Source organism: Micrasema longulum, unplaced genomic scaffold (assembly GCF_059751315.1).
Source record: "Micrasema longulum isolate JH-2025_06_02 unplaced genomic scaffold, ASM5975131v1 h1tg001792l, whole genome shotgun sequence".
Taxonomy (NCBI): Eukaryota; Metazoa; Arthropoda; class Insecta; order Trichoptera; family Brachycentridae; genus Micrasema; species Micrasema longulum.
Window position 1 is genome coordinate 328,396 of NW_028278966.1, and position 12,391 is coordinate 340,786.

General features: G+C 31.1%; 1 protein-coding gene across 2 annotated transcripts in view; it reads right to left on the bottom strand.

The window, feature by feature from the left end:
* rdgC (retinal degeneration C) overlaps positions 1-12,391 on the bottom strand; it is a 401,333-nt gene that overhangs the window by 243,330 nt on the left and 145,612 nt on the right. Inside the window, exon 2 of one of the 2 annotated variants that reach the window (XM_088237799.1) lies at positions 2,365-2,766. In XM_088237799.1, coding sequence (XP_088093925.1) covers positions 2,365-2,596 — 232 coding nt within the window. In that variant the 5' untranslated portion in view covers positions 2,597-2,766. Of the gene's footprint in view, positions 1-2,364; positions 2,767-12,391 lie in introns of those variants that run through there. The other variant, XM_088237800.1, reaches the window with a different exon arrangement.

Consider the following 12,391-nt stretch of genomic DNA (forward strand, 5'->3'; position numbering starts at 1 on the left):
AAAAAAATATTTATATAATAATGTTAAATGTCTGCTTCTCTCAAAATTTCAATAATTTTTGACCTAAATTTACATACATTGTCACAAAAAATATCAGCCTCGGTAAATATATTGTTATAATTTAGTTGATTTAGTTGATTTGATTTAGTTTTTACAATGATAATCTATATATTTTTTTAAAACATCGATGAACTGTCCTTTTTTCCGATGACAAATGAAGTCTTCTGAGCAAAAGAAGTCAAAAATGTTAAGAAGAATCAGAAGAACAACAGAAAAGTAATGGGACTGTCACAAAAATCCCGTTATAAAACTTTAGCAAACATGCTGGCTTCTCGAAATACCAACGCCTTGAAATTTCCATGTTCTTTTTACAAAATTTATTTTCCTTGCTTGTGTTTTACAAGAAAAAAATTGTTAACGCATTTTACTTAAGTAAATATTTTTATGCACTTATTTTGATGAAAACTAAACTAAAAAAGGCCCATTAAAATTTATGAATGCTTAGTTTTTTCCGTGTTTATGAGGATGAAAAATAAATTTCTGTTTGTTAAATAGAATTATCATTCTTGATCAGCACCAAGCGAAGGAACTTATGAAAGGGTACATGCAAAAGTTTTCTTTTCGAACTACTAAAGCTCAGACGAAATCAAATGAAGGTAATCACTAGAGCCCTCACATAGCACTACACATTGAATAAACACCTTGCTAGAATGAACCTTTCTGAAACTTCAAGATGTAAGTTTTGCAGTGCAGATGACGAAATACCTATACACATTATTTGTGACGGTGATGCTTTATATCATAAAAGAAGCCGCATCCTTTGGAGACTAGTAGTTAAATTTGAGGATCCTAAAAAGCTCGTGTCTTATCTAACAGCCCGATACTTTACTGATCTGAGCTTGGAGGGGTAGATTTAGCAAAATAAGAACTCTCGCCCTCCGGCTCTTTTAAGACCTGAGCTTGTAGGGAGAGAACTAATTCACGGAGACCTATCAAAATAGATATTCGCAAGTCGCATTGACGTCAAGAGCTTGTATTGCACTGATTCCCATTCCAAAAAACAAAACGGAATCAGGACCCGGGACGAGTGTTTTTGACTTGATGACTAGCATTAGGGAAAGTTTGGATAATAGAATATGCTTGTGGTCACCTTCGGCAACTATGCTTTCGTTACCGGGTTTGATTGTCGACAAAGTCTACACAAAATATTTATTTTTAACCTTAATTTTTCATAATTTTTGGTCTAGATATGTAACATAATACTGGCCATGTACTTTTTTTTATTTATAAATTATACAAAATAAGTATTTTACAACAGGTAAAAATAAAATAAAATGAAATGAAATCTTGCCATCAAACCATAAAAACACTGTAATTCGAAAACAAACACGGGTGTTACACTGAGGTGCAGTAGCTATAAAATATTGTAGTGTAAATAAACACATCATATTGTCTCGGAAATCGAACATAAGACCTCTTGCATGGTAGGTTTAGATACTCAGCACTAAACTGTGGACAATTCTTTCAACCTTCGCCATGTTTAGAGTCTTTTCACCTGCACATCAAGTAATCCCCATCAGCATTCTTAGTTCTGGGACCATGAAATATTCCAAAGAAAAAATATCGCTTTTGGTCACGTGATCAGCGCGTTTGCTTACCACGCAAGTGGTCTCCGGTTCAATGCCCGTCATGGTTGACATGGAATATTGGTTTAAAAAGTTTTTTTCTCGATAAAATATTTCATAGTCTCCCATACTCCTAGGACTGGTATTTGTAACGTGAGACAAAAAAATATCAAGACGCGCTGCGTTTAGTGAACCAATACAGTACCCCATGCACAATTGTTGCTGGAAAAAAATAATGATGGTGATAAAAAAAACTGTTCTTATAAATATGTTACGTCAACCATGTCGTGAATCGAACCCAACACCTTTTATATAGTAGGAATACGCGTTGACAATATAAAAGTTTTAACGTTGTTTTTAGTAGGTCTAAATGTTTGTAGACAGGCTGGACTTCACTCTCTAGGAAACTATTAAATCTAAATTATTGCAACAGAGAAGGAAAACAATTTTGAAAAGGAAATATAGAAGTCTAGGTTTTTACATGGTTTATGACTATTTACAAAAGTCAACAGATGGAACAGGTGAGGTGGTGTGGATGTGCAATGTACATAGACAGAATGGTGAATGTTAGACAGTGTAAAAAGTGGCCACTTTAAACCCACCAATCACAGGTCCTAAGCCCTGTAAATACCTAGACTTCCATATTCACTTATGAAAAAAAATATTCCCTGTCGCGTAAGTAAAGCAAAGAAGTAGCAATTCCTAATAATAATCAAAATTTATGTAAATTGTGACTTACTTCTTTCAACCTTGGTCATGCTGAGGCTATCCTTGCGCCAGTACTTTAGCAGGTTCCTCGGGCTGAAGAGGCCCAGCAGGCCGCCGCCCTCGGGGGCCCCCTTGCGCGCCAGGAAGGGCGGCGCCGCGCCGTCCTGCAGCTCCGAGGAGCGGCATGACGACGTGTCCTCGCCCAGTGATAGGGAGCGCCGCGCGCCCCCGAGGGACATGCAGCCACATCCCCCGCACCCCATAGAGCCCCGTTTCGATATCGTGAATAAAAAACACTGCACTGTTTGAAGAAACTCAGTCACTCTTATTTGTATTGTTACTTCCACTTTATTTCACATAACACTGTACTTAAGAAACATGACATTTATCATCAACAATATTTTGGGTACGTCAAAAATTTTGTGAACAAATTCTGTGACGGGATATTAAGATATTAGCAGGTAACTGTTGGCTATTGCCGATTTATGTGGGAATTGGGGTTGGAAAGCTTAATAATAAATAATCGTTCTAGAAAATGAAATTCAAGTGATGATTGACCTTTGGACTCTTGACTCGGATTCCACCACACTATCATGAACCATAACACAGTGCTGTAATTTAATTTTTGATAAAATTTTGAGGTCATGTACTAATTCCGTGTTTCTCAGCGATTTTTCATCCGCTCGTATCATCAGTTTGTTTAATGTTTTGATAATTAATTGTTTATATACAGGTGTAATATATTTATGGATTGGTTCTAAAGGGACCAATGTCAAAAATTTTAATACTATGAAAAGGTTAAGCCTTTTTTTGGCGTTAAAATAAAAACTTTAACTTTTTTGATAAAGAACATTAATAAAAACTATTACCATATGTACGTGAATATAAAATATTGAGTTTTATATTTTCTTAAATAAATGTTGACCTTTTACAAAATATTCACAAGAAAAACATGAAATCAAACACTGGTCCTTTTCGATTCAAGCCACAAACATTTGTCCAAAGTTACAACGCACGAGTTCTAGGGTTCGATTCCCAACACGGTCAAAGATCAAGGAGATATGTAATTTTGATCATTTTGCATACATGTTATTTTAACGTTTAAGGATAATAATTAAATGTACAATTTAATGGTGTTATGCAAACTAATTAATTTTTATTATAAGTTGGTGTTTTGCTATGTGGGCAAAATATGTCATTTTATTGTATATTTTATTATTATTTCCTTGGGTTGTTGTACAGTTTAAGTCCATGATTTATAAATCTTAAACATTTTGTAACATTTCTGTTTTTTTTCATATTTCATTCCGTTTTTATTCATTCAAACGTAATTACTTTTTTAATTTGTTTGAGCATTTGTCTGTAATTGATAACGTTCAGGTTTTTTTATTTGTGTAGTTCTATCGTTAGAGTTTAATAAGATACGTTGAATATCAGTTTTAAAATCTTGTTTAACCTTTCCGAGCCTGAGAGTAAAAACAATCCTGTCATTAAAAAAAAATTGTTCCCGGGAGGTACTAGAAATACCCCATCTAAAATACTCTAGATTTAATAACGCTTTTTAAAAATAACAAATGACTATGGTAGTGTTTATAAAATTATTAAAATTGTTGTTAGTGTTTAAAAAATCCATACAATTTTTCATCAAATACTTTTGCGAGAGGATGCTGCACGACAGCGATGCGTTGAATGATACTTATTTAATGTCACATCACATTTTTGCGAAAAAGTAGTGCGAGGAGTTGGGAGAGTTGCATGTTAAAAATAAATCACGAAATCCAGTTTTTTGTAGTTACGGCTGGAAAAAACAAACCAAATAGCAAAAAACATACGTGAGAAATGACAAACTGGGAAAATATTATGGGGCTGGATTATGCAAAAACAGAAATCAATATTATGATTTACAAAAAAGTTATTTTACAAATATGCTGCATTAAGGACCCTAAAAACACCTTGTAGACCCGAAAGGGTTAAAACTAAAAAACGTTATGACATTAATCGAGATATGCTTAAATTTTAAAACGAATGCAGTTCCTTGAGGACGAGGAAAAGAGGAAGGAAATGTGCTTTCTTATAATAATATGAAATAGTTAAACAAAAAACTCGGTTACTGGGGCGAATTAACATTGTATTATCAATTATTCCATATGGCAGAACACGTAAAGGTTTGAGGTTAGATTAAATTCCAGTATTTTCCCTTCTGAATAAAATCAATCTTCAGCTCAGGAATTTACAAATTATTAACTTTCCACACACAAACATGCCTGACTTAAATAGGATATATTTGCTACACAATGTTGAATACACAAGTGAGGCTGATATCGTTTATAACGATAGGTAGGTTACAAAGTATACGGCCTTATCTCCAGTCCGATCTTAACCGAACTTACCTTGATCGGATCGTATATTTTCATGGTAGCTTATTACATTATTGATTTTTCATTTTTTGGACTAAAGTGTGTAATTTAAAGATATGTGACCATGTTTTAAGTAACATTTTAGCTTCCTTCTATTGGGATATCAGACGTGGGACAAATGTATGTTTAACCTGTTTGAATTTCCGGAGTTTAGATATTCTTTTTTTTAATTGAAAGAGTTCAATCTGATGATACTTATATAAATTTTTTTAATTAGTTAGTTCGTTTCAAAACTTATAACTCTCTAGGATATATCTCCCTGATTTTCATAGACCTCTTAGCCATTAACACAGACAGTGTGGGATGAAGATGGATTGGCATGGGTTAGCTGGAAGTCTAATATGAACGTAGTTATACACACAACAGCCAGTCTACAATTTCGAGATGTTATCGGGTAAAGTTAGGTCAGTTCTGTGTTCTGCTAAAACATCCACACCGCTTTTATAAAAAAAAACTCTGAAAATCACCCATCGAAAAGTACTGATCACAAAAACAGCATTTCTTAATTTGCAGAAAACACCTACAGCACTTAAAAAATCTTACGTATAGATGGTTTTCATAGAAAAATTCAATAGAAAATAGCAAGAACAATAAAACTTCAGATTAAAAAAGCTTATATTATAAAAAAATTTAAAATCAGCAGAAAACGTCCACAACTATAGTCTGTTTTCAACTATTATACCTTTTAGCATAGAATTAAGAATAATAGAGAAGGAGCGTAGAACCATATTTGAATGTATCGGGCTGTGTCCGAAAAATCCCCCGCTATGCCTCACTTTCGCCGTGCGCATTCGTGATGTCGCCACGTAATGTTGCACGATGGGAAAAAAAAATCATAACACAAATATAAGGTAAGAAAGCAATCTGTTAATTTCTCTAAAATTTAATTGTGCACGCGGAAATATTTATTTGATAAAACAGAGTAGATAAGTAAAGGGTCATTTAATAATAATTATTAAATTAATGAACTTTGAACTGAAAACATAAAACCAATTTTATTTTACATAAAACGGATGTTTTTATATCATTATAAATAATATTTGATGTTTTAAAGATAATGTCGTTCAAATGTCTACCACAGTGTTGTTTAATCCGATGTCCAATTTTCATTAGTTCTCTCATTAGATGAGCAAAGTTGGGTTAAAAAAAATTACTACCCTGGCAACATTAACAAAATGTTCATTTTGATTTCTTCGATAATCTGACAAATGGAAAAATAAAATAATTTTTAAGTAATACTTAAACATTCATTTGCTAATTGCACATGAAATGTGATCCCATCTTGTTTCTTTAAGATCTGAGCATTATTTCTACACTTTAAAAGGACACAACACGGCATTGTTGAATTCAAATCAGGAGTTGCGTACTGAGCACGTCTACTAAGAAACTAATGAGTCAAAACGTAAAACTACTAATTTATGAGTAGTTTAGTCGCCTTCTGTTTGATGCTCGTGTTTCTGGACTATTCTTAATTCTATGCCTGTTAGGTTATATATAAAAAACTAAGAAAAAAATCAATTTTAAAGCATACTATTTGTTTTAATTTTATAGTCACTATGAAAAATTCTTTTTTGTTTTAAAATTCACTTAGATTACATTTTAAATACCAAAATGTTAATATTTTTCCTGAAAGAGGACTATCGTTTTTGGGAGTCATCAATCCAGAAAAAAAACCTAGGTGTCAAACATATTAAAACTATCTGACAAAAAAATTAATGCCTCCAGAAATCTAGCTATCTTAAATAAATTAAAGTAGATTAATACATAAGTTGTTCGGGCCAACTCGCAACTAAATCTATATTAGCCTACCTGTCCTTCCCATTTCCTCGCGCACTTAACAATAATTCTACGTGTTAGTGCCGGTAACAACATTAAGATTGTAGTACTAATTGAACCTCAACCGAAGGAAAGTGCTTAACAAATCTTTAATCGAGCGAGCCATTCCAGCGTCCATTTAGACCCCCAGCTCCATACAAGCTGTACCAGCGTCTCACGACCGCAAGCTTTACCAGCCAGGTTCCAGCACACGTCAGCAACCTTCCTTCCCCGACAATATAGTACACTCTTAATTGTCCTCATCCTAGGACGAGGAATTCTTCACACCTCGTCCACTGCTCAACATATGTTTTTGTTTTTATAAATTCAATCTCTTAAGTCTCTTCACACACACGTATCATTCAATAAAAGAGTTTGTTTTCTGCAAAATGCATATTTTAGTTGCGTGGTCAACCAGACTTTAAAAATTACCAAAATATCTTAAACAAATAATTAAATTATTTTTGATGTGACAATGTTTTGAGTATGTGAAAATATTTGCAGACAAGCTGAATTTCCTTTCTTGTGAGTTATGTATAAATTAAATAACGTTAAATTGAGTTAAGTTATATGTAAATTGATTCATATTGAATTAACCAACTGGTAAAAAAAGGCATAAAAATTGAAATTTTATTTTCAGGGATTACCTAGTGGGTGAAATGGTTCAGCCGCATGAATCTCACCCGCATGATAAAGGTTTTAGCTTATTTTATACAGAAAAGTCAACATATGGAAGAGTTGAGGAAATGTGGATGTTTAAACATAGATAGGATGGTGAATGTTACACAGTGTGTAAAGTAAACACTTAAACCAGCCAATGACGGGTCGTAAGCCCGGTAATTGCCTTGAATTCTTTTTTCCCTTCTCATTTTTTTATCCCTCTCCATTGCAACAAATTTAAATATTTTAAATGTTTTTATAATAAATTTATTAAGTTTAACAAATTACAACAAGGATGGAGAATACCTTAAAGAAAGGAATATGGAAGTTTAGGCATTTAGAGCGCTAATGTCATTCCATTGGCTGGTTTAACAGGCCACTTTACACACTTTGTAACATTCACCATTTCGGTAAAATCAACAAATGGAAGAATTAAAGAAATATGGATCTTTTCATATACATATTCATATCTTAACATATTCAAACTCCATTTTTTTTTACCTAATATTTTTTCAAATTCAAGCTGAAACAATCCCTATTGTTTTCATCGTGATAGAGTATTTTGATTCCAAATTTGAGTATCAATATCACTATACGACGAACTGTTGACTCCAAATGTAGTAAGGACTCAATAAATACATTATAAAGTAAAATAGCCTTACAAACTTTGACAACGTTGGTAGACGAAGTGATAAACTTGATTTCCTTTCCTAGCCTGGATGGCTACTTAAACTTTCCTCTTAACTGGCCTAACAGAACTTGCAAAAGCTTCATGTCTATAAACCTAAACAACCTCATGAGCAGTGTATTTTTTTATTAATTTTATTGTATTTTTCATTTTGCTCTCCGGACAGTATCTGGATTTTTTTTGTAAATAACTTTAATTAAATAAGACTTTCGGATATAAAATCCCGGGCTTTTACATTATTATTTTCTCGGCTTTGTTTCTTAATTCTATACCAAATACTGTATTTTAGATTCTCGACATGGTTGACATCTATTTAAAAAAGGTGTTTTTCCACAAGAATATTTCATAGTTCCTGGACTGGCACCTGAAGTGTAAGACTGATCATCTTACATTCATGTAACAAAAAAATATCAAGTTACGCTGCAATTGTTGTGTCAAAGTGATGCCCTATGCACTATTAGGTGCGGAAAGGGAATAATGAAATGAATGAATACAAGTAGACATTTTCTCTTTTTTTTATTACAGGTCTCACCAAACCAATTTATATGGCTTGTCGGTTAAGATCTTATTCATTAAAACATATTTTATTTATTTATTTTTAGTAAACCTTTACTAAGCATTAAAACAAAACATAAATAAAAACATAAATAAAAATAGAATAATTCATGTTGAATTTTCCAAAAAAAATCATGCTCCTGTGTTAAGCAAGTGAACAAGATAATATAAAATAAAAACAAAAATGCGCATCAAATAAGTAAAAAAAAATTATTAACGATTTAAAAAATAAATACACTTTTTAAATAATGATTACACTATTTGCATAATTATAATAAGTAGGTACTAACTTAACAATAAGTAACGAGAAATAATTGTTTTTCAGAATAATATTTGGAAAAAGTAAAATTAAAAACAAAAAAATTAAAATAATAAATTTAAAAAAAATACAAAACAGGAATATCAAAGTTTAATACAGGCATGTGTACATGATAGGCATAAAGCCTTTTTGAAAACATTATTTCTATATTTATATTTATTATACATTCCTGATCGAATAGCGATTCTCTTATCATATAAATATCTACTCAATGAATCTGTGAAAAAACAATCATCAATTTTTATTATGAAATAGAAATAATGAATTTTCGAACTTGCAAGCCAGATTCAGAAGTACGTTTTGAACAAAATAAAAGTATTTTAAAATCTAAATAATACAAATAAACAAAAGGATTTATCTGCAGTAAAATATTCAATAGTTTGAGTCCAAAATGGATGAATGGTTAAAATAATACAAATATTGTTTTTAACTCGACACATTTCAGTTTCAATTGAGTGAAATTTTATATTTCATGCATTTTTGACAATTTAAGATAACACAAATATTTTTTTTTCATTTAATTCTTCCCTGTAATTAAGGTATTTTAACGGAGATGAGGGACATTTTTGGGAAAAAAATGTTGTTGTTTAGGCAAGTATGGGGCTCATGACCTGGCTGGTTTATTTGGTCACTTTACACATGTGTGACATTACTCATTTTGTATTTCCATGTGCCATTTTTCCATCCACATTTCTTCAATCCCAAAGAACTGAAACCCGTATTGACGTGAGTGAAGTTCATCAGACTCAATAATTTTGACGTCTAGGTGACGCCTGAAAATATTTTCAATTTTTATACTTCTTGAACCAGATTTTGAGTTCGTTAAAATTTTGGTAAATTAGGACTGGAATTCACCTAGGAAGTATTGATGAGGGTAGATTCAATGAACTAAATTATTTCGCATATGAAGCAACGCCTAAAAATGATCCTTTTTTATTTATAATTTAATTGAAGAGAGACCTATCTACTCTTTCTTATTTACTTTTTTGTAGATCTATTTAACAAGATACTTTATACCACATAATTTAATGTGACATTAACTAGAATATTCCATTAACGATCTCACGGGAATAAAAATGCGTAAGACATATAAGATTAATTCATCCCATCCAATAAATGATAATAAAATAAGGGAAATCAAAACAAAACTTTTCGAAAATAATTATTTTAAAGATGGTTCAAAATATTTTTCATTAATCATCTATTTCGCTTTGCATTAAAAAAAATATTAATCTTACTCATTTATTGAGTTAGCGTTTATTTTGTTTAATTTTTTTTTTTTTTTATATTTTCCTTTTTTTTCTTTTTTATATTTATGTATTTATTCTGTTAATATTTTTAGTTGCTTGTGTGTATTAACTTGTTATTATTGTTATAGATATGCATTTTTTTACTGTGTATTTATATATGTTTATACATATTTGTAAAATTGTTTTTTTTTTATATTTATGATCATTTTATATGTTAAAGGCAATTTGTGTAAAAAATAATTATAATAAAATAAAATAAATAATGAACGACCTTGTTTTAATTTTTTTAATTAATGTCGCAAACTAACAATTTTAAGTACACTCTATAAAAAAATTAAGTATTTAAATGTTAAATAAAATTCAAGTCTGAAATTGGCTATTTTTAGATAATATTCAGATCTTTATGGTTTTAGTGCAAACTGAACGCAAATGTGTAAGAATAGTTTACGAAAATAAAAATAATTCCATCAAAAACTTGTGAAGTAGTTGAACTTTTCATATTAAGATTTGTAAAAATATTCATTAAATACTGCTAAAAACCTATATAAAAGAATAAACCAAAAACCTTTGAACTTTAAAACAATGAGTGATACTGGCGCTACATAGTAATTGAAATAATAATCAAATGATATATTTTGTCAATTCATACAAATTGACGTGACAATTGCTGGTTTTTTACAACAACACAGAATTTTAAAAAGTGAATTTGAGATACTTTAATTTTTAGGTTTTTTAGAAATATTTAGAAAAAACAATTATACGGATGCATAGAAAGAGAACAATTAAATCCAATAATATCGTGTTGGAAAATTTCGGACATTTGATGTTTTTATAACGAAGTCCTCAATTTTAATTTTAAAGTCGAACACTGATTTGAGTCTACTAATTTCGTTTTTTTTATCGGTGAATTTTATTCACTCTGTTAGGATATTTTAGAACATGAAAATTAAAAAAAATATTATTTTTTATTTATTTATTTAACTTTTTGTACATAATGATTATTTGTACATTGGCGGGCTTATTTTTGATATAAGTTTGAAAATGCCATAACAAATTTGAACAATTTTTCGTTTTTTTTATTATCGTTCAAAAAAATAAACAATTGAGAGTTAAGTCAGTTTTTGATTTTTAGTTAAAACTAAATTTTACAAACGTAGAAAATAACAAAAAAAATGTTAGTTAGGCTACCACAGAATAACTACATACATTGGAATGACTTCGGAGTTGTTTTTGAATGTGTATTTATTTACGAATAAATAACAAAATATTTTATTATACTGTGTCGTTAATTCTTTTTTCCGACTTTTATTAGCTCGTAGGAAGGTGATCGAAGAGTGGCCAATTTCGATCGGTAAACGAAGCGATCGGGATTTACAAACATCCCGACAATATAAACAGAAATGATGGAATGCGATTTAAACCATCCTGGTACCCAGTTGTAAATAAATAACAGAAAAACGTAAACTGAGAAACAATTTAAAATTAACAATTTGGAAATAGTCACGACTGCGACATACTATAAATCCTAAATACATAACCTTACATATTTATCTACACAAATAACATTGACCCTGATAAGTGGCTTTGAAATGCGATCTGAAACGTCGGAAAAGAGTGCAAACTACACACGGCATGGTAACTCAGAAAACCTCACTGTGCATCTGAACGGTCGCGAAAATCTAAGAAGTTTATTATAATAACAAATAAGCACATGTATTACATAACTTTTAAATAAACAAGTCCCTCTATGCTTAAAAGGACAAGTCTATGAGTCGTGTATAATGCCGGTGACAACATACGGACTAAAAACTATGTTCGTAACACAGAAAAGTAGCCAGAAACTAAAATGTTAGCAACGATCTTTGGAAAGACAGATGCTCGGTGTCTGTCTAAGAGACAGAATAAGAAATGAAAAAATAAGGCGCCGAACCGAAGTCGTGGATAACATGAATCGTGTAGCGAAATTAAAATGGCAGTGAGCTTGACACTTGGCGAGGCAAAATGATGGCAGGTGGATACACAGAATAAAAAAATGGAGACTATGGGCAAACAAAAGTTAGTGCGAAGCAACTTAGAATATGCATCACAAATATGGAATCCTATGTACAATGTGCAGATATCACGCATTGAAAATATTTAAAAAAAAATCGTAAAGTTCATGTGTCCGGTTGAAACTTGAGTTTAAATCCGACCAGTATATTCAAATATGCAAAAAACATCACCTATTGCCTCTGCAAGAACGTCGTGAAATAGCGGATATAATTTATTTACTTAAAATTGCCTCTGGTTCGATTGACTGTCCTGAACTACTTTGCCAACTTTCTATCAATGTTCCTTCGAAAGTTTTAAGAAAT